This window comes from Mus caroli, unplaced genomic scaffold (assembly GCF_978045245.1).
Source record: "Mus caroli unplaced genomic scaffold, Mus_caroli_1 scaffold_6, whole genome shotgun sequence".
Classification (NCBI taxonomy): Eukaryota; Metazoa; Chordata; class Mammalia; order Rodentia; family Muridae; genus Mus; species Mus caroli.
Genome location: NW_028227261.1, coordinates 89,541,393 through 89,567,500, shown reverse-complemented (window position 1 = coordinate 89,567,500; position 26,108 = coordinate 89,541,393). Strand labels below are relative to the sequence as shown.

At 40.6% G+C, this 26,108-nt stretch overlaps 1 protein-coding gene across 3 annotated transcripts in view; it reads right to left on the bottom strand.

The window, feature by feature from the left end:
• Astn2 (astrotactin 2) overlaps window positions 1-26,108 on the bottom strand; it is a 1,028,198-nt gene that overhangs the window by 791,352 nt on the left and 210,738 nt on the right. For all 3 annotated transcript variants that reach the window (XM_021160104.2, XM_029476271.2, XM_021160105.2), the window contains exon 3: window positions 16,774-17,158. In XM_021160104.2, the coding sequence (XP_021015763.1) occupies window positions 16,774-17,158 (385 nt within the window). The remainder of the gene's footprint in view (window positions 1-16,773; window positions 17,159-26,108) is intronic.

Genomic DNA, 26,108 nt, shown 5'->3' with positions numbered 1-26,108 from the left:
ATTTCCTGAATGACTTTTCATATCCACGTGCCAGCACCCTGATAATAATCAATAACTGCTGATTTACTCTACACTGAGCACTGTTACAGAACATCTTAGATGAAAGAATCTCATTTAATCATCATTGCAATTTAAAAGTGGATATGCTTATGTCACTGTTTAGGGGATGGGGAAATGAAGGCTCTGCCTGGTCAAACAACTTGCATTGAATCTTCAAGTTGTTGTTAGAGTGAAGACTGGACCTTGTCCACACCCTCAAAAAAGATGTCCTATTGGGATTGGAGAGATGGCTCAGAGGTTAAGAGTGCGGACTGCTCTTCCAGAGGTCCTGCTGTCAATTCCCAGCAACCACAGAGAGGCTTACAACCATCTCTAATGGGATCCAATGCCTTCTGGTGTGTTTGAAGAGAGTGACAGCATACTCATATACATAAGATAAATAAATAAATCTTTGGAAAAAAGAGATGTGCTATTGTTTTGTGTTTACCCAACTTCCTGTCCTAAGATTTTATTTTTAGGTTTAATTAAAGGTACTTGAGAGTGAGGTTGGGCTCATGGGTCCAGGTATGGAGCCTCTGGATCCGGAGAAATGGGCAGATGTGAGCAACCTCTGAGTATTGGGAACATAACTCCAGTCCTCTGTAAAAATAGGATATGCTTTTCACCACTCAGCTATCTCTCCATCCTCCCTTTCCCAGACTTCGTAAACTGACCCCTGACATCCTCTAAAGTATTAATTATTCTGTAGACCTCAGCTGTTAAGGCATAGATTTTAGTCTATGGATGGGGTACAGAGTTTTTAAAGGACCACGGAATATGCAATTCCCCTCCTCTGTTTGGTTTGTTTGTTCTTTTGTTTGTTTGTTTGTTTCATATTCCATCACCCTGCAGAGTAGGTTGTATAGTAAATACAGGATGGAGCCTCTGGGGTCAGACAGAGTTCCTTCACTTCTCAAGACAGTGCATCTCCCTGAGGTCCTATTTATGTTGCTCTGTAAAATGGGCTCTTGTGATTATACGAATGTGATAAATGAATAAAGAAATCCACAAGGAGTGCACAGCATAAAGCCAGGGTCTCCCCAGATGGTGCATGGATGCAGAGAAGAATGGCTGGATGGCAGGCACATGCTTGGGACTGGTTATAAAGATCATCACCATTCACTGTGCTCCTTCACTTGTGCATCTTTTTCCCTAGATCATACGTTAAACAAGACATAGCTTCTTATCAAGACTTACTTGTGAGGGGAGCACTGCTGCTCTGGCCCTGCTGGGCTTGGTTCCCTTCCTACTCCTTCCATGCTGGTACATTCCAGCTGTGAAATGGAGTCCCTGCTCCACTGGGCTCCAGGGCTGTAGGGGGCCTGTTAATTTCACAGTTCACAAGGCTGTTGTTTCCCCCCTGATTAATGGGGTGCCAGCAGCCCTGGGCAGGGCTGTGACACTAGCCACATGGGGTTCTATCCCCTCTTTCCCGTGCTTCCCAAGGAGAGAAGACTAGGCCAGCTTCATGCATATTTATGCAGAGAGAGAGAAATGATTTTGTACTGCATGCTTTCCACAGAATAAATAAGATTTCACCCAAGTCCTGTGTATTTCTCTCAGTAAGAACTCAGCATGATTTAGGGGAAGGGATAGAAGGAACCACACACAAACACACACACAGTGATACTCACAGAATAATGAAAAACTGAAAACACTTTATATACCACTGATCAGAGCAGGGCTTTCTTGTGCCACGATGACCCAGGAGACAGGAGAGATATTAAACCCTGGAGCATGAACTGGGTTATTTTGAAATTAATCCAGCTTCACCCTGTAACCCCCAGGGAATTAGAAGAAATAGGTCCAAATTTAGCTGGGCTCTGCCAGCCTGCCACCCTGCTGCCTTCTTCTCTAAGTCACTAATTTCACCAACACTCTCTTGCTATTGCTGTCCTCTCCTCCCTGTAAATGTAGAGGGCTTGCCTACCATGACACCCTTCCTAGAGGATTACAAGAATAGCTTTCATCTCAGGCAGGTCTATACCAGCTATGTCACTTCTACAAAGCAGGCTCAGCCTGCCATGCCTCAGTTCCCCTCATATCCTACAGAACACTCTGACCCAAACTCATTGTATGAATTCTAGGCACACTCTCCTATCCGTCCATGAAATAAACTGATCCTCAGTTGGAGCCATTTCCCCTAATTTATTTGGTACCACATATCCTCTAACTGCATCTTAAATCTTTCTCTTTCAGAAAGACCTTCTTAAACAGCCAAAACCCAGGTCAAACACTTCCTGTCATCACCAAAATCACTCATCAAGGGGTTTTCTTGGATTAATGAAATCAGTAAGTGCCTGACATACATACTGGTACAGATCTCAAGATTCCAGTCTGATGTCACCCATAAGAGGATAACATCTCCAAGGACAGAGCTATGCCAGTCATGATCACCTTTTCTCTGAGCCCTATTGACTATTTGTGAAGTATGTGAATGAATGAATGAGTTGCTGACTATTTGTGAGAGCTAAATGAAGAAACAGAGTGCCTGATCTATTTGCAGAGGACTCACACACTAAAAAAAGGAACAGTAATTGAAACTTTCTTTTGCAATAAGCACTCCTCAAAGCCTAGTGACACACATTAACTCATTTTGCCTTACAACAGCTTGGAAATGCATGTGTTTTTTTTTTTTTTTTTTTCTTCCATTTCCCTATTTAGAAATGAGGACAGTGAGAGGCACAGACATTTTCTAATTTGCCCTCATAGGTACGAAATATCAGTAGATTTCAAGAGTTGGCGGGTGTGGGCAGACTTGCGTCAGAGTCCTGCTCCTGCTCACCATTTTGCAGTGGTATCTTGGCTCCGCCCCTTCACCTTCATGCTTGAATTTTCTGCAGCTTCACGTTCCCTTGTTGAAGCCCATCTCATGACGTCTTTCCTGATTTATCAATCTTACTCTTTCACTTGTAAAAACCCCACAGCCTTGTACCACATACTATGCAAGAAGAATTGGGGTGGTAGAAATACAGTTGTTGGAAGAGGGCTCTCTGTAAGCCTCTGACTCTCCTACAAATGGAGACTTCCTTTTCTGGCCATGGGAGAGCACAATGTAGAAATTGTTTCTCCTCCATGATGTACAGGAAAACTGGAGACTTCAGGTAGAAGCCAAGCTAATACAGGTGTGCCTTCCCTTTTAGGTTGAGCACTTACTTTGTCTAAGAGCAGGTAAAGTGCATGGCAGCCTCTTCTCTCTAGAAGACCCTGAGAACATGGATCACTACAGTACTCTACTCCCACCCCGGACTTTGTTCTATTTTCCCTGATGAGGAGCTGTGGTCTTCAAGGAAAGCCATGTCCTTCACTGCCAAGGACACAGCTGGAGCCGCACTGAGCCAAAGCAGGCAGCCTGTCTGTCCACTGGGCGAGGCTTCTTCCCCAGGGTGATGAACAGCGCCAATCAGGCGGCACTTAACGTAATTATAATGAAGTGGCTGCATCTGGTCTCTGAAGGCTTCATTCACCAGGGAAATGAGGAGGAAGTGATATCTCTCTCTGCTGACCTCCTTGTGGGACACTTGCAGAACAGCCATGGAGCCAGGAAGCTGTTGACATGGACTGGGGACTGGATTATGCCACTGATTAAAAGGCTCTGATTGCTAGTTAGAATGCCTTTCCTCCCTGTTGCATCATTTCTCTGGAGGGACCTCAGTAGATAGAGTTTACATAAAACTAAAATTCTTCTTTCAGTGTGTGTGTGGGGGGGGCGTGGTGGGTGGAGGGTTCCTAAGAACATCTCTTTCCATCTGTACCCCATTAGCCACGCCCACCAGTCACATGGTGTTGAACTTCTGGTCCCTGCCACATGTATACTAGGAAAAGAGAAGGAAACTGGACACTGCAGGTTTAGACCTAGAGAGGTCCAAGTTGCTCATCATAGAGATAGAAAAAGTCAGGCTTAAAAAAGGGATAGAACTGAACCAGATTCTTCAAATGCATCTTAAGATCAAAGCCTGGACAGTCTGTATTCTTGTTAAACCAGTATCATCGACAAAAAGGGAAAGAAAAAAGAAAGACAAAAATGGAGACTAAAAGAGAGTCAGTCAACTTGGCCTAGAACAAGGCACTCTCTGAGGACTACGGAGAACGGCATTCATGCCTGTACCTTCCCTGTCCTAAGCACTTTTTAAAAATCCTACTACTGGCTGGTCTCAGAAAGCCATGCATTATGTCTTTGCTTTGTTTTTAAAGCTACAGTCTCTAAACATCCAGGAAAGCTAAAAGTCAGTTAAGTCCCCTAGTCTTTTTCCATGCACTAGTGGACAGTTATATACTGAAAGGAGACCTACGGTAAATGAGGTAAATGCTTTTGTAAAATAAAGACCTGTTTAAGAAAATAATGTATCAGTGCCTGATTTATCTATTTGATAAGCTGTGCCTTTTATAAACTAGATTTTTATTTATTTATTTTTTTTAGATGCAGGGCACACCAGCCCTGCTCTGACCAAATGGACTCTTAACTGTTCCGGACAGGAGCTGATGCTTTGAGGGTGTGCTACAGCTACAGGTGCCTGGTTTAGTGAAGGCAGCTGCAGGTACCTGATTCCTCAAATCAAGCCTTGCTGGGTGTCTGAAGAAATCCTGAGGTCATTGATCAGATCTGACCAAAGTCACACAGCTTCATATTATCTTGTACATGGTGATGAAGCCTGGTATGAAGGTCTGCCCTTCACAGTACCTAGTAATTTTCATGACAAAATAATTCTCAAGATAGGCAGGGGTTTCTCACTAGGGTGGGGAGATGCAAATTCATCAGAGTTTCTTAAGACAGAAGTAGTGTATACATCCATGCCATATCCATGCAATGGCTCTTTCTTTTAAAAATTGAGAAATATTTAGAAATAACGTTATTTTCAGAACAACGTTGTTTGCTGGCTACTTGCACACAAATGATGCCAGATTGTTGGTGAAAAAAGGCTTCAAAGTGATGTACACCTAGGTAGAAGTCCTGTGTCAACAGCCACCCAATCCTGGGCAGGACACCTGAGCTTGTTCTGCCTCAGCTTTCTCATCAGAACATGGGAAAATGGGAGCTACAGTCTTCATTTTTTTTTTTTTGCACTTCATATGTATTTAGCATTGACAACAGTCTTAGTCTACACAAAGTACCTAATATTATCCCTACTGACGCTGAAATTAACTTCCATTATCTAAACTAGAGTCAGGTTCTGTCAATCCCAGGAGAAGCTGAATTAAAACATACTAGAGCAATTATTTGTGGATTCCGTTCATTCACTCATTTAATTATTTAGTTGCGATCTAACAAGTCACAGGCAGCGTTCTATATAATAAGCATCTAGCATTGAGTGAAACACCAAATTCCTAAGGATACAAACAATAGACATACCAATACAGACAATACGCCAAATGGGGGCTAACACCATGAGAAGAGAGAGAAAGAGAGAGAGGGAGAGGGAAAGGAAGAGGGAGAGGGAGAGAGGGAGAGAGGGAGAGAGGGAGAGAGAGCGAGAACAAGCAAGCAGGGTTTCACTATGGTCAAAAGCATCTTAGGGAAAGAAAGTATTTCTTTGGCTATTTATTTTATGTTGCCAGGTCACATTGCATCACTAAGAGAAGTCAAGACAGGAAACCTAGCAGGAGCTTGAAGTAGGGACCATTGAAGAACACGGCTTGCTGACTCATTTCTCAGGCTCATGTTTAACTGTCTTATATAGCTCAGGCCTAGTTTTCTGATTAATCACAGTGGGAGGATTTATAATCAAGAAAATCTCCCACAGACATGTCCATAAACCCATCTGACCTAAGGGATTCCCTCAGTTAACCTGTCTCCTCTCAGAGGACTTTAGACTGTGTCAAGTTGGCAATTAAGGTTCACTAGGACTAGGGTAAAAGAGCTTAGTTGTTCTGCATTTGTCTGCATGGTCACAGATATTGTTTTATTTTAGGCATAGTATTAGAAGATGAATCTAGTGACAACGTGGCAAACGAAGGAAGGACTGGAGAGATAAGCCATGAAGAGTCTAGGAAAAGCAAGAATGGCTAATTCAAAGATACAAGGCAGCCCTTCCAAACAAATCCCTACTGAGACCGATAGCAGAGTAACAGTACTCCATGCGCCTTGTCATTCTATGTGTACATATGATGAGTGTCTCATCAACAGATCAGGCAGAAGGGCGACTGAAGATGACACCCTATGCCAACTTCAGAGATGCACATGCATGTGTTCATTCAAATGTATACACATGCACACACAGACACACACACAGCGGAAAATGCCATTGGAGAAAAATTAAATTTGGCCTGCATAAAGACAAAAATCAAAACAAAGCATGTGGAGGCTGAGTTCTATCTGTGAGATTTTAGGCTAAATTACCTGTCCTCTAGTAACCCCCGTGTCAACCATCCTCCCTCCCTTCTCAAGATTAAACACATACCTAACAAATCTTTCCTCATTCTGGCTTCAATTTCCTATCACTTTAGTAAGAAGCTGGTGCCTCCCTTTTCCACTGGTCCCCAGTGCAGTAATGGTGACCTTGGATAAGCTTATCTCCCAGGCCTCCAGACCCCTGCTCCAGAGCTGTCTTCCTCACACTTCTCCTTTCTATCACTCAAATCTTCCAGCACACTGCTGCTTCAAGGCCTTTGCTCTTACTATCCCTACAAAGGCCTTCCCTCAACTCTCCAAGATCTTATTTCTTCACACATTACAAATCCAACTTCAAACACCACCTTACCAGTAAAATAAGGATGCTAGTCCTCTTTTAATTGTCTTCCATCACAGTGACCATTTGATAATGCATATTTTTTCCATTTAGCTATCATCTTTCCACAGTAGAAAACATACTGTTTTCTTCACTGTTTTATCTTCAGTGACCTCAATATCTCCTGACACACAGTAGGTGTTTAATCAAAACTTGTTGACTCAGTAAATGAAGAAAGTGATGAACAAATATTTTTCTTATTTAGCAAGCAGGCATGGGCATGTAAGCTAATTATAAATCAAGAACTTTAAACCATTCAGACATTTGACCCAGTAATTCTCCCCCTGGGAATATAGCCAGAGGAAGATAAGTTTAAGCTCAAACATAGTTGTTTCTGTTGATGAAAAATTACAAACAAACAAACAAAAGCCACTAATGCTAATTAATAAAATAGGAAGCCATGATGAGCAGAATTATAAATATGTTTAATGCTTATGATCTAAGATTAAAATGAAAAATAAAACTTGTGTGAATAAATACAGAAAAGTGAGTTCAAAAAGTAATTTGATAAATTGCCAAAGGTTATTTTTTTAAAAGCTTTCTACAATGAGTATGTGCACACATAGCTTTTATAATTAGAAAATATCGGGGGGAAATGAGCACAGATTTGTGTCCACTGGAGTCCATCTTCCATGTTCAAAACAAGGAGGAAGCTGGTGTAACAGAGGCCAGTTAGGCCCTGTAGGAGGCCAGTGCTAAGCTTCTTTGGATTTTGGTGACAGGCAAACCCCACAGGGCCATTTCCAGCTATTGTAGGGGAGGCCAGGATCGGAGGGTACAGATCCCTGGTTTCTGGGAAATTGCTCTAGCTCTGATCAATCAGGAAATCGTCTTGAAGCCCCTGACATTTATCAAACCTCCTTCACCCTCATCTGTCACTGTGCGGTAGGGCTGCCTAGCCAGGCACATTCTAATCAAGTCAGCATGTCCCGAGGGTCCCCAGAGACAGAGAGCTGAGCGATAAGGAAGGAGTGTGCAGAGGGGGCAGGTGGTGGTGGGGACACGGCCATGGGAAGAGGCTCCTGAAGGAGGAGGAGTGAGAAGCATAGGCTCAGAGAGGACCCGTTTGTTTTGCTATCACAGCAATTAATGCTGGGAAGTGACATTTTAAGGGGTGCTGGTGACAGCTTTGGTGACATTCCTATTTGTGATTCCATGACAAATCTCTGTCTATATCTTATTTTAGCGAGTGTGGAGACAGCTCTGAGGCTGGCTGCCTGGCAGACTACTGCTCCTCTCTGTTAGAGACTCCGTTTCTCAGTTTCTGCCCAGTCGAGCCTATTGCACACTGGGGCCAAAGTCCTGAGGAATTGGAAACCAAAACGCCATGATCCAGGGTTAGCTCTTCGATGATCCTGTTGACCAGTCTAGTCGTTCTAATGATTACCTGAGGGGGAAATGACCTGCTGCCATTCTCCACATTCCATCTACTCTGCCTATCAGTTGTGGGCAATACGACCGGATAGAAAACAACACTGTTTCCGGCCTTGTTAGGTTTAAGAAGTGTGTTTTGACATACAGATCTGGCTCCCTTTGTTTTCTAAGCAGCTCTGCAAAGGAAGCAGAATGGCAGCAGCTTAAGCTACAACTCTGCGGGCTGAGATTAGAAAAGACGACCTTGTGTCTGATCCCCAGGCCCATCCCTGACCAAAGGTCGCATGCTTTTGTTTGAATGCATCCATAGATGAAATCGTAGCAAGTAAGACTTGCCCATGGGATTGGGGTGGGAGGCAGCAATGCAAAAAGGGTAGTCATTTTGCCAGATGATAATCAGGGTGCTTTAGGAATAAACACACGGTAGCAATAGAGTGCAGAGTGAATATTAACCCTAATGATGTGGGCACAGAGAAAGCTTCCTCATTAAAATGCTATCTCAGGGGAGTGACTTACACTGAGCACGAGTAAAGTTGTGCCTCAAACATGTCAATAATGGAGTTTATCAAGGAACACAAGGGTATGAGGTTGTTCTGTAAAATGTACTAGAACTCAGGACAAAACCTCCAATTGAACTCTGTGGGTCACACACAGAATGGAATCATGGAAGCAGGAGGGATGCAGAGGGAGATGAGAGTGAGAGAAGGGTTAAAAGTGATGACGTTCCATTCTATAAATATATAAAATTGTCACACAACCAAAGATAGCAACTATTGCTTTAGCCATCTTTCTAAGTAACTAGTGGAAGGCCATTTTCTGTGTTGTTGGTTATTCTACAGTATCAAACAGGTGACCATCAACATCGATAAAGGGTATGAATGATTTCATGAGTGACTGAGTTAGGGAGACCAAAAGAGAAGATGTGGGTGTTATCAAATCATCTTCCTTTCTGGCTGACTTCCTCTGGGCAGATCACTCATATAGGGGTCAAGGCGACTAAGGTGTCTGCAGGCTGAAGGGTGTTTCGTCTTGAAGAACTGGGAAGGTACTTTAAAGACAGTACTGAATGTCAGTCAAATGTTTGGTATTCAGGACAGTTTGGTATTAAGAAAATCCTTTTCCTTTCTTTTTCCAAAGAGGCCTCCCTTCTGCTTTTATGACATACAAATTCCATTACCCTATCTTGTTCCCATTCCCAGAAAGAAGGGTAAGGGGAGGGGGTATAGGAAGAGAGTGGAGGAGAGTTAAGAATAGAACATGGTGCTATATTTATATGAAAATGTCACAATAAGACCTATTTCTTTGTATGCTAACAAAACCCACTATTTTAAAGTTTTTGTTCCAAACTTCTTTGCTTATGCTGGAGTATCTCTTGTAAAAACAGTTTGCCAAGTATATGGAACATCGTCCTGGTAAACGAATGTATTTCTTTAAATATTTCCCCCAATTACAACATAGTCTTGACAGGTGTTGTTATGTTTCTTATGAAAATATCTAGTGGTGATGATTGGAGCTTGAAAATGTAGTGTCTTAGGACAATAAGATAAAGGTTGTGCAAAGGGTCCCTTGTTTGGACAGACTTTTCCATTTCATGACATTGAGACTTAAGATTGAATGAAAGGCATCATCCCATTAAAATCATACTTATCTTTCTAATTCCATAGGAGATGACAGAAAGCCTAGAGAACTTTATTCCTGAGTCCCTAGAGTGACCTTCATCTTTCAGATCTGCTGGCAAAGAATAGGGATCCAGTAGTCAGAAATCTTTGTCTACGGTGGATTACCCAGCACTATAGTAGTCTATTATGCTGCCTGTATGTTTCATTCATATGCTGTGAAATCAATGCAGTGACTCACAGCCTCATCAATATCATGAAGTAAAGATATAGTAAGTATCAGAACATGACACATATAATATTATAAATTCTTTTGAAAAGTGTATTTTTGAGGCAAACACAAACATCACAAAGACCGTTTACACACACACACACACACACACACACACACACACACACACACACGGTAAAATGTAAAGCATATTTCTTAAGCATATTTCTTATTATACATGGTACTGAAATTTTGTATAAACCTGGCTCCAAGTGATTTGATTTATTAGTATCTAAACTGCAGTATTTCCTCCTTTCCTTTATACTATAAGGATTAACATGGGTTATGCTATCTTCACAACATGTTTGGTTTGGAAGTCAGACAAAGCTGGATTTAAGTTGTGTCTCTGCTCTTTATAGCTAGAAACTTGTAAACAATATTTACATTTTTATGAAGATAGTATTTTATTTAGGGAATGTATTCAATAAGCCACTGTTTCAAACATACTAATGCCACACCATGAATATAGATCAGATCTGCCCAGTGCAGAAAATAGATAATGAGTTAATGAGAGGAGTATCCATCTGGAATGGATGCTGAAATATCCACTAGTCTATTCATTCACTTGTTTCCCACCATTCCACCATCTACTGACTTAGCATATATATTATTTAAATATTGTCATGTGCCAGGTAGTGTATACTATGAAATGGACCAAACAGACCTGATACTTGTTCTCATGGAACTAAGTCTGGTGTGAATATACTAAATAGCATATCTAAACATATCTACTAAAAAGATAGTTAAAGAAATACATAGAAGAGTTGGAAGAGGGCCCTTAGGACCCTTCTCTTAAGAAGGGTCCACATAGGAAAAAAAAAAAACAACAAACAAACCAAGCTTTGTCTGGGAATGTGTTCTATTTTAAGATCATGTTGATGAAGAATTAGCTACACCATATTAGGTTGAGGAAAGATAGAGAGGTTTTGTTCCAGCAAAGATAGACCTGGAATATGAAGAGAGACTGTAGTTCAGATATAGTAATGGGTTATTATTTTAATGTTTTTTAAAACACTTCTAAAATTTATTTTATTTATATGAGTACACCATTGTTGTCTTCAGACACAATAGAAGATGACATCAAATCCCATTACAAATGGTTGTGAGCCACCATGTGGTTGCTGGGAAATGAACTCAGGACCTCTGGAAAAGCAGCAAATGCTCTTAACTGCTAAGCCATTTCTCCATCTTAGAGTACTAGGATTAAAGAGGTGAGAAAAGGTCACATTAGGAAGAGTGTATGAAATGACAGTCAAGTGGGAGCTGAAGGGTGATTTGATGTGAACAAAAGTCATCACTACATAGTAGATGACTCTGCAGAATGGGCAAGGAGAGAGACGCCATGCAAACAATAAGGCCAGATGAGAAGACTGTAATGACGAGGGACACCAGCATAAGAAATATGGCTGGAAGAGAGATGGGTGTCCTTAGGTTGAAGGTCTGGAATTATAGGCTAATGATCCTGGGTAAAGAGGCATGAATGAGAAAAAGTGGTATTTGGGGGTCTTTGCCTATGAAAGAATTTTACAAACATCAAAATACCCAAAGATGGTAATTATGTGACTTTCACTGAGGGGTGTCACAGGGACATTAACAAAGAACTGTTTTTTTAACACATTGAATTGATCTCTTGTCATCTGACAGGAGTTCACTATTTCTCAAGGCCCACTCTATGCAAAATGGATCTCCCTCTCTAAGAATTCCCTGTAGCTGCTTCTTGCCTCAGAGATCACACCCTGACTATCGAGATTATTAATGTCCAGACTTGTCAGGGAATTCACACTCTTGATATGAGTTTTAAGGGAATTCAGTTACTTCCAAAGAGCACAAGTCTCAGAGTAAAGTGCTGCACTTAGTAACAACCCTGTGGGTACATAGAATGCTCTCAGGCTCAAGTTTGGACCACGTTAAAGCTCTATGAACTTGAACACCTTACTTAACCTCAGTTTGCTTCAGCATCCTGTGAAGTGTGGGGACAAGAATAGTACATACACCCCATAGGGTTGTTGTATAGTTTAAATTGTCTACTTCATTGAAAATTTGAAAAGAGGTAAAAGTCAGTTAGTAATAGCTGATAACAGCAGGGGCAATGAAGTGTTATCCAAATCTTCCATGAATCCCCACTCAGGATGACAGTGGCTTAAATAGAGAATGCAAACAGCAGCAGTACAATCCTTACAGGTACACAATGCATCTCTAACATCCCCACCCTGCCAGCATGTGTCCAACAGACCTACAAATAACTGGACTATTATCCTGAGCCTCAGCAAAGTTCAAACTGCTCGAACTGTGACAGAGAGACTGTGTGATGCTGCTATATCTAACCCTGTGGGTCAATGCTTACTTAATGCTATTTCTCTCTTCTTTCTCTACCCTAGTTTCTTAGATAATGTAGGAGAGCAGAGGGAAGGCTTCCTTATGCATCTCGTCATTTAAGCGTCATTACAATGGGGGAAACTAGAGAATTGACCTTCATCAAAGAAAGAAGGTAGTACCAGTGCTAATTAGGGGAAAAATGTATTGGGAAAAATTTTACAATGTAAGCAACCGTGTGAATAAATATATGCTACTACAAGAACACTCGATGGGAGGGGTAAGAGCTGGCTGGGTCTACAGTATTCCATACACTCCCTTGACAATACAAACCACATTGTGAAACTGAGTACATATGCCTGAACCCAATGATCCAATTGGATTTCCTTTGATGCAGCAATTCAGCACTTAGGAACATGCCTGTCCTACAGAAATGGTCTGAAAGACTGAAGAAGTGTCTGCCTAGCTCACAAAATCAGTAATGATATGTTATGCCTGTTATCTCCCTGTTAGTGCAAAAATTTAAAATAATGGCTAATACAGCAAATAATAAAGTGAGTTTTAGTATACTAAGCATATCCACATAATGACATCTATAGAACCTTCAAAGTCACTAAGGTAGCAATGCATGAATGACAGGGGAGATGCTTTGGGTACATTGGTTTTCAAAAGTATTATTAATTCAGTTAACACAATGCATTTTGATCATCTTCAACCCCAAGTTCTTCCCTTCCCTCTGTGAAGACCCACCGCACCTTCAGAATAACAGGAAAGAACCCTATTGGTGTCAATATATCTACACACACACACACACACACACACACACACACACACACACACACACACACACCACCTTATATATGCTATGAAACAATAAAAGAATATGAATCAGATTTTTTGATGTATCTGCTTTTCAGTCCTACTAGTGGCAGCAGGTGGGGCAAAGGCATAAAGCTAGTTGTTTTGTGTAATTTCAACTTATTTGTTCCCCTTTCCTTTCTTCCTCACTCTCTTCCTCTATTTTTATTCCCATATTCTATCTTTCTTTCTTCTTGCCTCCTTTCCCTTCCTTCATTCCCACCTCTTCTTTCTTCTACTATAACTAGCACATACTTCTTTCATCATAAAACCCAATAAAAAAATAACTCGGTGCACATTCATTACCCTTTATACTCATGCATTGGTTGTCCTGACTTCATTATACTCCCATGCATAATCTTCATAGGAAGTTTAAAAGAGAGAAGGGAGATTAGACTTGAAATGCTGTGAGTTTCCTTTTGTATTAAGCATAGCGATGAATATTCATTTATTGGCACAGGTAAATGTTCAGCAACTCACTCACTTGCTACCAAGGATAATAGACATTAAAAGTGTCATAGAACTTTCACATCACAGGCTCAAACTTGACAAAATAAACATAGCAAAGCAAAGCAAAACAACAACAACAAAACCATTCAATCTTTGTGCTGGGGCAAAATCAAAAATCCACTGCTGGACAGTAGGAAGATTAGGAGACTATTATGTGCTGCATGGCCACACATCACAGGGCATCACTACCCAATAGCATCAAAAGAACATTTCTATATCTAACAGTGGATAGATTCATATTAGCACATTCCATTTGAACATTATTTCTCCTCAATATCCTTGAGCCCATGCAACCCCAAGCAGCTGTCGCTTTAAAATTGTCTCCTTTCAGGTTTTGTACTCCCTCCTGCAAGACCTGCACATTTGAGCTCAAATTGAGGTTGGTGCAATTTAATCTGGCTGAGGCAATTTAATGCCAAAGGCAAATTGCAAGAATAAAACGTGCATATAGAATTAACCTCTGGCAATATAATTTCAAAATACTGTAGGATCATTTTTGCATCCCTAATTATTATTTTTATAATTACATACACTTATGGGGTATAGTGTAGTGATTCAATGCAGGTATACCTGTACAATAATAAAACAGGATAATTTATATTTCTTTCTCCTTAAGGATTTGCCTTTTGATTTTGAACATTGAAGTAACACTCTCCTAATTCTTTGTAAATACCTAATGAATCCTTGTAAGTTGTAATCATCTCTTGTTCCTTAGAACAAATTCACCTATTCCTATCCCGTAACTATGTTCTGATACTCAGTGCTCATAGACTTCCCAGCCTCTGCATATTGCTAGTATTTTATACCTTCAAAAGAACAGACTGCTGTGGTTCTCTATGGAGAAAGGCAACAGAGCCCAGGCTTGAGCTGCACTGACACAGCTAGGTCATTGTGATCTGATAGTGGAATTTTTGATTTCTAGTGGACTAAGGAGGACCATGAAGTCAAGGCTATACTGCTGAGGAACTGCTTCTAGCATTTGCCTCCCCAAGGACAGATAGAACTCCTTGTGATGTTGGGACTGGAAAGGAAAGTGTTCTGTTTTCTTCTTGCCAGCTTTTGTTCTTGCCTTCCATTCTTATACCCAAGTACCATAAACTTGATAAAGAATTATGTGGGTATGCTGAAAATAGGGGAACTAAAGATGTGGGGACACATCATGACATCATGTCTAACGAGTTAATTATTTTTAAAGACATTCTACCAATAAGCTGAGGATTGGGACTCAGTGCAATTCTGCCTCCAGAACTCCACCATGAAGCCTACTTCTTGGGAATCAAGTACTTTTCACTTGCCTTTTTCACACTGATGTTTAGATTTCTGATAATTTGAGATTAGCTTTTTTTGTCTGAAAGTGTTCAGTTTGGTAAACAAAACCAACACAAAAACAAAACAAGCAAGCAAACCACTAGCAGAAGATTCCCCACTAAGCTGTTATCAAGTGTAAGGTCTGAAAAGAGCAGATATAGAGGCATCTTAACAAACAAGACTAGAAACATCCCACAAATTCTAAGGAGTCAACCCAATTCTACATTATTGTGTCTTCTGCTATGAAGTCCTAGTAGTCAGGAAATTCCTCCCTCTTTGAGCAGAAAAAAAACGTATGGGTATGGATCCTTGAATGGACACACTTCATCATCTTTATGAAGCACAAAGCTTAGGATAAGCTAACCTCTCAGGGAAATGAGTCATCATCAGGATATGCATAATCCACTCTGATAATAGCATTGTAGACATGAAGATAACTGAACACAGCAATGGATATTCTTCCTAAAGATTTGGGGACTGAATCTCTGTTCTCAGCTCTGCTGCATTCTCGCTGAGTGGCATGAAAATACCTGTATTCAAGGTTTGGAGATGTCTTCCTAAGAATTCTATGTCTTATCTTCAGGAACCTAAGTGCAGCACAGAGGTTCTATTTTACACATCACTATTCCAGGACTTATGCAGTATCTAGTGCATTGGAACTACTTTGAAGAGAGATGAAATGAGTAACAGCAATAGCCAGCAGGTTTATAGGGGAGGGGGAGGGTAGGCATTGACTGTAAATCTTAGACTTCTCATGTATAACTCATTGAAATCTTACAATCCCTCTGCAAAGCAGAACACTTACAGCCATGCCATCTGATCAAAGATGAATGTGTAACTTGCCTAGGTTTACAGAAGTGGAAATAGTGTATGTGGTAACCCTGTTTCCATTGTAATACCTACTGATAAACACTGTGCTGTAAGTGTAGACTCCATCATTTTAGCATATGATGATAAAACATCATATGGTTTTATCTCAATAACAGGGTGGGCTGGAGAGAGGAAAGAAGTGGGCATGGAGGGATACAGGAAGAAGTAGACAGCAAATAAGAACAATAGTGGTCACCTCCTCCCACTCTAAGATATTTTCTCTTTCCATCTCCATGTGGGAGAGTATGTTGGGGACTGTGCCATTATGCCAGAGAGAGGGGAAAGTTCTATGATGCTCTGTACTGGAACATTCCCAGCTGGACAAGGAAGGATGTCCTCCTAGGTATAACACTCTAAGATATGAGAAATGAGGCACTCCATCCAGAAGACAGTTCCAGGATGGCGAAATGCCTGAAATGTATTTCACTCAAGAAGGCTGAAGAGGCTGATTTACAGAAGTAATGGGTACTTTCTATTTTTCTCTTGTCAAAATTCCCAAGATATTTCTTGGAGAAGGAGAAATAGATTCAATTTCTTTATGGACAAGAAGGACAAAGACAAAGTTTTCAAATTTTGTGGGAGGAGAAAAACAGCTTCTAATAAGAATGTCCAGAAATAGGCCAAATTCTTGATAGTGAAAAGACTGTCGAGGGAGGTAGTTAGGAAACATTCAGAGGCATTGGACTATGGAATCTCTGGTGCTCTCAAAACCCCAGGTATTGCTTCGATATTTCTGTAATTTGTGAAAAGCCAAAAGAGATGGAGTTATGGGTCAACTCAGCAGAGTGATGGGTTTAAGATCCATAATGACTAATCTCAAAAGACTCTGGGTATGTCCCCAACCCCTGCACCTCTCCCTATGCCCCAGGAAAGAGTAAAAAGGGCTCACCTTTCTTCTCAAATTCCACTTTCTCTTCTCCTGGCCTTCCCAAGGTGTCCAGGGCATGGGTCATCTGGCTACCAAACTCATCCTCACGGGAGACGTGGTTGGCTCGCCTGGGTGGTTCCTCCTCCTCTTCATAGTCATAGTCATCCAGGATGGGGGTTTCCCGGATAGGCACACCAATGACTGAATTGTGTGCCTGAAGTCTGGAGGAGCGGAAGCTCTCCCTGGCCTGAGGACCCAACAGCACTGATGGGATGTAGTGAATCTCATGAGTAGCTTCTGTACTTGCACTCTTCTGTGGGATGCGCCGGCGCTTCTGCCAGCGACGCTGGGCATACAGTGCCACTGTGAACACCAACAGCAGGAGGAGAAGTGCAATAAGTCCACCCTGGAGGAGAAATAAAGAAGGGCAAAGAAATGGGCCACTGGTTTGTCGATAGTAGACCCAGATTGCTTTCCTATCTGCCCCAATTAGTTTGGGTCCAAGGGTTCCACCATTGATGGATTTATAGTTAGAGAGACACTACTTCCCAGTCCAGATAATTTCATTAACAACTTGTGGCCGGGCAGTACTGGTGCATGCCTTTAAAGCCAGCACTCGGGAGGCAGAGGCAGGAGGATTTCTAAGTTCAAGGCCAGCCTGGTCTACAGAGTGAATTCCAGGACAGCCAAAGCTACACAGAGAAACCCTGTCTCGGAAAACAAAAAACAAAAAAACCCAAAAAAAGAAAAAAAAAAAACAAAAACAAAAGTTTGATACGAAGACAAAAACATCAGTAACAGCCATGTTAGGACTATCTACCTTGTTAAATGCAGGTGGTTGCTTTCTTGTTTCTCCTACCAGCTGAGCAGCCCCAGGACAGTCCATCACATTCTCTCAGCCTTATTTTATTATCTTCAACATGAGTTTCCCTGAATCTCAAGAGATAGTAAAATCCCCTACACTCCATCACAACTTTTAGATAGTATTAGATTGCATTATCCAAATTCAAATATTTCTTTAACAATTTTTTATTAGATATTTTCTTCATTTAATACAGTCTGTATTTTCTTCACTTCCAGTCCTTTAATCTTTGATTTTTCAAGAAGGGGTTTGGGGTACAATGTAGGTTCTTAAAACATGTTTGAAGAATGAATGAATGAATGAAAGAAAACTTCCCAAGGCTCCTTTAATTAGAAACTTAAGATAGACTGAAATTTATTTTATCTTTAGTCTATCTAACCTTGGGGTATTAGAAATATGGCACATGTTTGAAATTTATGAAATGATCTTGTCTATGATTTTCTGAGGGCAGAATATTCCCTAAATAAGCATTCATCTTCCAGGTCCCTGACAACGGTGGATAACAGGAGTTTTTCACCTCTTTGGGTTTTGGTACCGCTTAGTACAGCTCTGTTAGTGTGTCTTGAGAAAAGGTGACTCCAGAAGATACGGTTTAACAATCTTATCATCTTTACACTAAATTGATCCCTGTATCCTGCTGACCAAACACATAGCAAACACTACAATGTTCTTTTATCTAAGATCTATAATTCACTACAGTAAATATACATGTATCCTCTCTTAAAATGGGTAGGGTTGGAAGATAGCTGCGTATAAGTTTGGGGTGGGAGAATTATAGCAGGACAGAAGTCCTGTCTTGAACTTGGCAGTGATCTACAGTAAGGTTCCAAGGAATACTTTCCTAGATATCACAACTTAAAAATCAATAACAAAAACTGAACATAACCTTACCACCACTGCATGATTTTATTTCAAAGCACATATGTATAAATTTTCAAGTATATGTAAAATATGTCAGGCAAAGACTTCTTTATAGAGGGAGATAGGATGAAAGTTGAGGGATGTGGAGAACATATCAGAAATTGGCTGCTGGTAAGCATGGGCTCTAAATGTTCCTCTGCCAGGGAACCTGCAGGGTTGTTGTATCAACACCACTAAAAAGCAAAAGAATTCACTGCAAACTGGAGGGCCATGTATAAGCGTGAGGCCCTTGAGAGAACCACTGAACTACCTCTGTTTCATTTGGACATTCAACTCAGGAAAGAAAAACACATGACTCAGCAGGGAAAAATAGCACACTGAGTCACCAGAAGTGGCTAAGGTTGCTAGAACTGGTCCATGCTAATGGTGCCATATTCCAACTCCAGATTCTTTCACCAGAGACAAGTGAAGAAAGAGAAAAAGCAATTGATGTGTCATCGAGAGCTGGGGCATACAGCCTCTGAGCACACTGGAGGAGCACATCCAGACACTGGTGACCAAAACAAAACAAAACAAAACAAAAAATCTTCAGGACAAAACAAGTATCATAGAAGGAGGGAGGAATGTTGGGTGGACAATTGTGGATTTTCATAAAGCAAGTTAAGAAGAAGACAAAGTTCAAAGGCTGGTACTGAAGCCCTTTGGTCTCAGAGTCAACCTGATGCTACATCCAATATGAGGGAAAACATCTTTGGTTTATTTGTTTGTGTGTTTGTTTTTTAAGATAAACAAAAATGGTGAAGGACTGAAAATCTTCCCTCTGCCCCAAATAGCAGTCTATTGGTTATCAGTTTTGCATGAGTGTGCAAATGCAAAAGTGTGTGTGGAGGAACTTGATTTACATCTTCTTTATGAGTCTGAGAATTTCACTATGCTCTTGAGTAAGAGGAAGGAAGAATGAATCCCCTTATCTTCTTTATTCTTGTTTCCTCGCCTGTCTCTCTGTAGGATTTTTCTATTTTCCCAAATCCATTATTGAGAATGCCCATCGATTCCCCAATAGAAGCAGGCAAGAACAAGGCCATGAAATGATAAGGACAGATGGTTATGACATGAAAAGCCAGTGTCCAGAATATGTGAGGCTCTGACTCACTGCATACTACTGCCTGTGACAAGTGTACTAAAATGGTTACCTCCTTGGGCTCCCATAGGCTCCTATTCTCATTGTGAAGAATTATGCTAAGAATTTAAAAAGACAACACCTGACCTGAGTAAGAGATATCTGCCACAGAAAATCCACAAATAGAAGCCTCCTTCCTTTAGTTTCTCTATCTCTCTACTCTAGAACAAATCTTCTCACTCTGCCTGGCACTTCTTAGCCTGGTACTCTAGATGTTTCATGGCAGCACCCTTGCTTTCTTTCCGTGCTTTTATTCCCTTCAAGACTCACCTATCCTGCCTATTTTATCTCACCATAGAGCCAAACTGACTGGCTAGCTTGTCCCTAAAGTATGATGGTCCTTTACATCAATTCATTGTCACCTTTATCTACAGTGATCTTTTACTCTCTAAAGTGCACTGAATAATGTACTCCAAGAAACATGCCCTCACAAGACCTCAAGGGGTGACCTCATTTGGAAATCATAACTTTGTGAATATAATTAGTGAAGGTGAAGGCATATGAAATTAGAAAAACCCTAAAAAAATTGGCTGATGTCCCACTAACAGGAGAGAACATAGAGGCATGAACACATAGATGGAAGGTAAGGTGAAGACAAAGACATAAATTAGGGTGACCCAACTGAAGGCCACAGAATACCACAGGTCCACAGGCTTTCCTTCCCAAGCTGGGGTAGATTATTCTAATAGAGCTTCTGGAATTAGTGTCCCCTGGTGGCATCTTTTGGGTGATTTCTGACCTTGAGCAATTAGAGGATAATTTTATTTTGTTTTAGGCCACATAGCTTATGATAGCTGTTATAGAAGCCCCAGGAATCGGATCTGATCACTAAAACTCTTCCTTCCATATTCTTTATCTTAGGGGTTATGTCTTCTGAGAACATCTTCAATGCCACTACAGCACCATGAATAAACTCTTGAGAAAGCAAAGGGAAGAAACATTTATTGTGCCTATGGTTTTAGTTCATCATAGCAAAAGCAAAGTGACTCACACTGTGCCATCCAGGGAGCAGAGAAAATGCCTGATCTCTCATTTTTCCTTCTTTCCCTGCTGAATTAAACCTCTTATGAATCACTGTTTAATATACAAACAATAGTGTGCTTTATACATTCTCAGCCCAGTCAAGTCTCTGATTGACATTCACCATACATGATCTTTGCTTCTTTGTGTCCAAGTGTTGCAGAGCTCCCCGTGATCTGGCTATACTACATCCAACTGATGATTTCAGGCCATCTTTCCAGGCCAGGTTATGAAATGCTATTTCCTAGCCTGTAGTGTAATGTAGAAAATGTTGTAAGAAATACCCCTAGTTACATTGGAGACATGTAAGTATAAGGCCTTGTCAGTAACTCTGTCACACACACACAGCCCCTGAGAATACATTGTATGTTACTTTAGCTGCTCTGCTTTTTCTCTGAGCACCTTTACCTTGTGTGCTTGCACAAACAATATCAAAACTCATAAATTGCAGGGTTTAGGGACTAAAAAACACCCCTAAGACACCCTCCCAAGAGATAGCCTTCAGAGAAGTCACAGTTGGCATGTCATTCTGCCTGGCCTCATTTTCATCTATTTCTTATGTTAAAATATCCAGGCATAGGAGAAGAAGCAAGAGAATGGAAAGAGGATAATATGGGAAATGCTTTATTTGACAATGTGTCATTTGGAAACTGATTATTTCTGTCTCTGGCCTTTTTAATATTCCCTCACAATGGCCAAGCCGCAAGGGGATTTGGTATTCTAAGTCTGGATTTATAATACTCTGTTCAGCAGTGATAAGAACACGGGCCTTTAATCCTCAGAGCTGTGAACATGCATATTCTCCCACGTAATGTCCTTCCCTCCTTACCACTTGTTTCCGGTCCCTGGCAGGCAGCCACATGATAGCTTTGAGCAGGTGACCCATTGGATGTTCTATTTGGCCAAATGCCTAGTAACAGAGGGAGTATGGTAGGATGGGACAAGCATCCATGTTCTCTGAGAAGTTGCTCTGGGGCTTCAGCCTATGCATAAGGTGTGTAAGAAAGTAATCCAATCCCTTTGTGGTACATATGTCACTGAGAGAAGAAGAATATTTTGGCCATGAGCATAGAATATCCTACAAATGATTTAGAGAAAGATTTTGTAGTCATACCCACCATAGCTGCTAATAAACCTGTCAGTCAAGAAAATATCCTTCATGAAAGAGGTTCTGGAAGCTACCATTTCTCTCCTGTGCCAGGTTGAGATAGCTTCCATGGTAATCATTTAAATGAGTGCTAGATGACCTGTTTGCCTTTATTTCCCCTCTTCCTTAATCTAAATTCCTTTTCCTACCACAATGAGAGCTGGTAGAAACAGATCTACTTCATCTCCCATTGACTCAGCTGAAGTTCAAGTTTTTGTCACACAGTCAGGACTCCATATTTGTGAGTAAGCTAGTGTCAAATGTACACCTTTGAGAGATTCATGAGGACTCAGTAAGCTTTATTTTTGACATAGGTTGGTAGAATCATGCTGTGGCTGTAGGAAGATCATGTTGTATGCGGTAGGGAGACAGAAATCAGGGAGGCCACTGAGGTTTCTCATGACAAGGTAAAATGGTGTTTCTAACATGGGATAAATTTGTGCCCCAGGTGCCATTTGGAATGAGGAGCAGTTATTGTTGTCAGAGCTAAGGGTGGTATAGGATTTGTATTATTAGCTAGTGAGCAGTGAGTAGAGGCCAGGAAATTTTAGGGAAATACCCTAAGTGTACAGGAAAGTCATAAGAAAAAAAAAAACTGAAACAAAACAAACTGAGAGCCCTTGGTTTAACAGAAATGATAAAAACTAATATAACTAAGGCTGTGGAGATATGCAGCTGGCTACTGGGGTTTCTATAACATGTACATGACAGAATAGGAAGGTTGATTGGCAGTAAAGGAGGAGGAAGAAGGAGATACCAATGATGACTGAGGACTGGATTCTAGCATTGGGCCAGAGAAGGACCTATCTAATTAATGATTTCCTGAATAATACGCTATGTTATGCAAGATCCTAGCCCATAATCAAATGAAAGATGTTTGCATGTATAAATAATCAATTTGTTAAAGGAAGATAAATACACATAAAAGATAAGCTGTTGTATATAAATACTTATACATATTCACATTTGTAACAATATACCAACACCCCTCTTTATGTGTATAATTAGTTATATTTATCTACACTTATTTCTTTGCCTCTAGGGAAATATTGGCTGACCTGTTTAAGAAGGCCCTATTAAAGAAAATAAAAGGTGTTTTTCTTTTAAATAAGTCACCCTATTTATCATGTATGTCTTAGATGCATATTTTATTTCCCAAGACAATGCAGAAGAGGAGGGAAATGTAGAAACACAATGTGGTTCTTTGGAAAATATTCAACCTCTGCCTATTGCTTAATAGATTATATAACTTTAATTGCCTTTAGGCCATATCAGAAAAGGAGTTAAGCCTTCACATAATCCGAATCCAATAGACAATAATTTATCCACTGGACTGGAGCTAATAAACTCTCGGCTATGAGGTACTGATCATGACCCCAACAGGCATGGTAGGATTGCCTTTACTGCATTTTAGTTGTGGGTTGTGGTTAAGTCACTTAACTTTCCCATTTTTCATCAACAACGAGGGTTACTAGCATGTAACTGAGAATTAATGGGGGGAACGCAATCAGATCACTTTATATAACAACACGTCTAACATAATAACTTAGCAGATCTTAGGAGATGTACCATCTTTATTGCTGATTCAAGACTCTATTTCCCTTACAAATTTAAACATGAGATATTGATGACCTCAGTTTTTGCCAGACAGTGTAGTGTGAGATAGTTTCAATACATCTCACCCTGCTTCCGGGCTGTGAGGCACAACTGTGTTCCTTCCTAGGAAGGTGCAGATAAAATTGTGTACCTTTAAAAATCTTTTCTTCTCTCTCGCTCTTTACTAATTCAGATATTTTCAGATAGAGTCTGACAGGCAGAGCTGCAGCTTGCTTCTTAGGCCAAGTAATCTTTGAACCTGAGATCTTCACGTTTCTGCCTGTCCAATGTTGGCATCATAGGTGTGTGTCCCCAACACCTGCCCTAAAGGCAAACAATAGCCATCCTTGCTCTAATATTTCAGAAGATAAGAAAGCCAACTCTGGCCTTGAAAACTCTTTAGGTCAGATGGAATACCTATATGCTTTTGCTACTTTGCCTAAGATTTCAAGTATGGATGAAGGCACTACAAGCACCTAAAAAATAAACTAACACAGCAACATGCTGTGTTTCTTATGACAGTGTTCCTCTGACTGAAATGACCCACCTGACTTCTTTATGTAGTTTTTGAAGTAATAAGTCCAGGGTCATGAATTCTCTAAAATAGCTAGGTCAAGTGTAGGTCTCTCTCTCTCTCTCTCTCTCTCTCTCTCTCTCTCTCTCTCTCTCTCTCTCTCTCTGTGTGTGTGTGTGTATGCGCGTGTGTGTGTGTGTGTATGTGTATGTGTGTGTATTTTTTGCTCTAGATAGCTTTCTCTTGCTATTCTAAAAACTCTCTGGATACCTCATCTCTGGAATATCAAAAGTCCAGTATTTTATTTACATATCAATTCAGTCATTAACCCAAGTTCTATTTTGAGTGTCCCATGAATTAGCATCCCTTGACCCTAGCCTCTTGATTCTTAGAGAGAACAAGCATAAACACATGTCTGGGTCTGTTTCTAAACTGGCTCTGTCTCAAGATGACCTTGAACTCAGGAATCTGCCTACCTTTGTAAGTATAAACAAACAAACAGACAAACAAAAAACTTAGCTGGGTGTGATCTTGTCCTGGGATTTCCACTCCCGAAATTTCTTTATCTCCTTCCTTCATAACTTTCTGATAAGCTGGCTCAAAGTGTACCTACCTTTGTTCCCTTAGAACTGTGAAGCTCCTTATACAATTCACATTGCACCCTTATATTTTGCAAAGTTGAGAAATTATATATATTTAACTAATGTTTTCAGGATTCTTTCCCACGGCCTTAAGCGCTGTCCTAAAGATCATAGTTTTCTACCATTTTGCTGAGACATTAGAGACACCCTTGCCTCCCAGACTCCTGTTGTCTCTGATTATCATGGAGTCATTAACCTTGAGAGAGGACATTCCTCAAAGGAGAAATGTGAAAATATATACGTTATTATATAAACGCACCTTACGCCCACAGCAACCATCAACACTTGTGGAGGCTCCTGCCCTGCTGGCTCTCTAGGGGCAGAAACCATGCCATTCTGTTCCTTTCATGGCCAAGCAGATATAACATTAATCAACTGCATATTTCTTAGGATCTATTCCAAGATCTGAGAAGGTATCATTATGCATCTACTCTATTTCTATGCTGAGAATCAATGAATGGAGAGGACAGGTTTTATTTCTTTCAAAATGATTGTGAACAATACATGGTCCTAGGAGATTTTTAGTTAACTTACCGTTTAAGAAATGAATGAATAAATGAATGAGTACATTAAGTATACTTCTTTGAGGATAAGTAGTTGAAATACACCTACAACAGTCTGGGAATCCTCCATCTGTATGTAACAGGATAATTCACACAAGCCATTAAGCACAAAACACTATCCCTCTCCATATCCTTAGGTGGCCTCTCAAGCTCTCTCAGATCCTACTCGAAAGGATGGATAATGGGGATAGAAGAGGATTGATTTTCTTCCGATAATTTTAAGTCACTGAAATAAACAGATAGACTCTCTGTGGTCAGGGAGGGGTGCTGCCTCCCTTGATCTATTCATTCTCTGCACTGCTTTAAGGAAACACTTGGAAACAGTCAAGTTCAGAACTTCTCATGATGTCATCAACCAGTATTGTGACCTTAATAAAGTCTCTCTGTGATGCTTAAGTTTTGAAGCTCTGGAATGACAGGACTAACACTTACCCAAATATGTTGTGGTAGAGATCAGATAAAATAGGTGGAACAACAATATGAACTAACCAGTACCCCCTGGAGCTCGTGTCTCTGGCTGTATATGAATCAGAAGATGGAATAGTGGGCCATCAGTGGAAAGAAAGGTCCATTGGTCTTGCAAACTTTATATGCCTCAGTACAGGGGAACGCCAGAGCCAAGAAGTAGGAGTGGGGGAGAAGGGGAGTGAGGGGGTAGGGGAATGGGGGGTGAGGGTATGGGGTACTTTTGGGGTAGCATTGGAAATGTAAATGAGGAAAATATCTAATTAAAATAAAATTAAAAAATTGTACAGTATATTCTCTTTTCAGACAAGATCTCACAATGTTGTCCAATGGTAGCCTGGAACTCACTACGTGTTATCCATGCTGTTCCCAAACTCCCCATCCTCCTATTCAAGGTTGTAATTGTACCACCTTGTTGTTTTATACTGACCCTGTGCCAAACTATTTGCCTGGATTTAGAAATACACAGATATGCCCTTGAAAAATGTGCAGTTGTTTGGGGGGAAT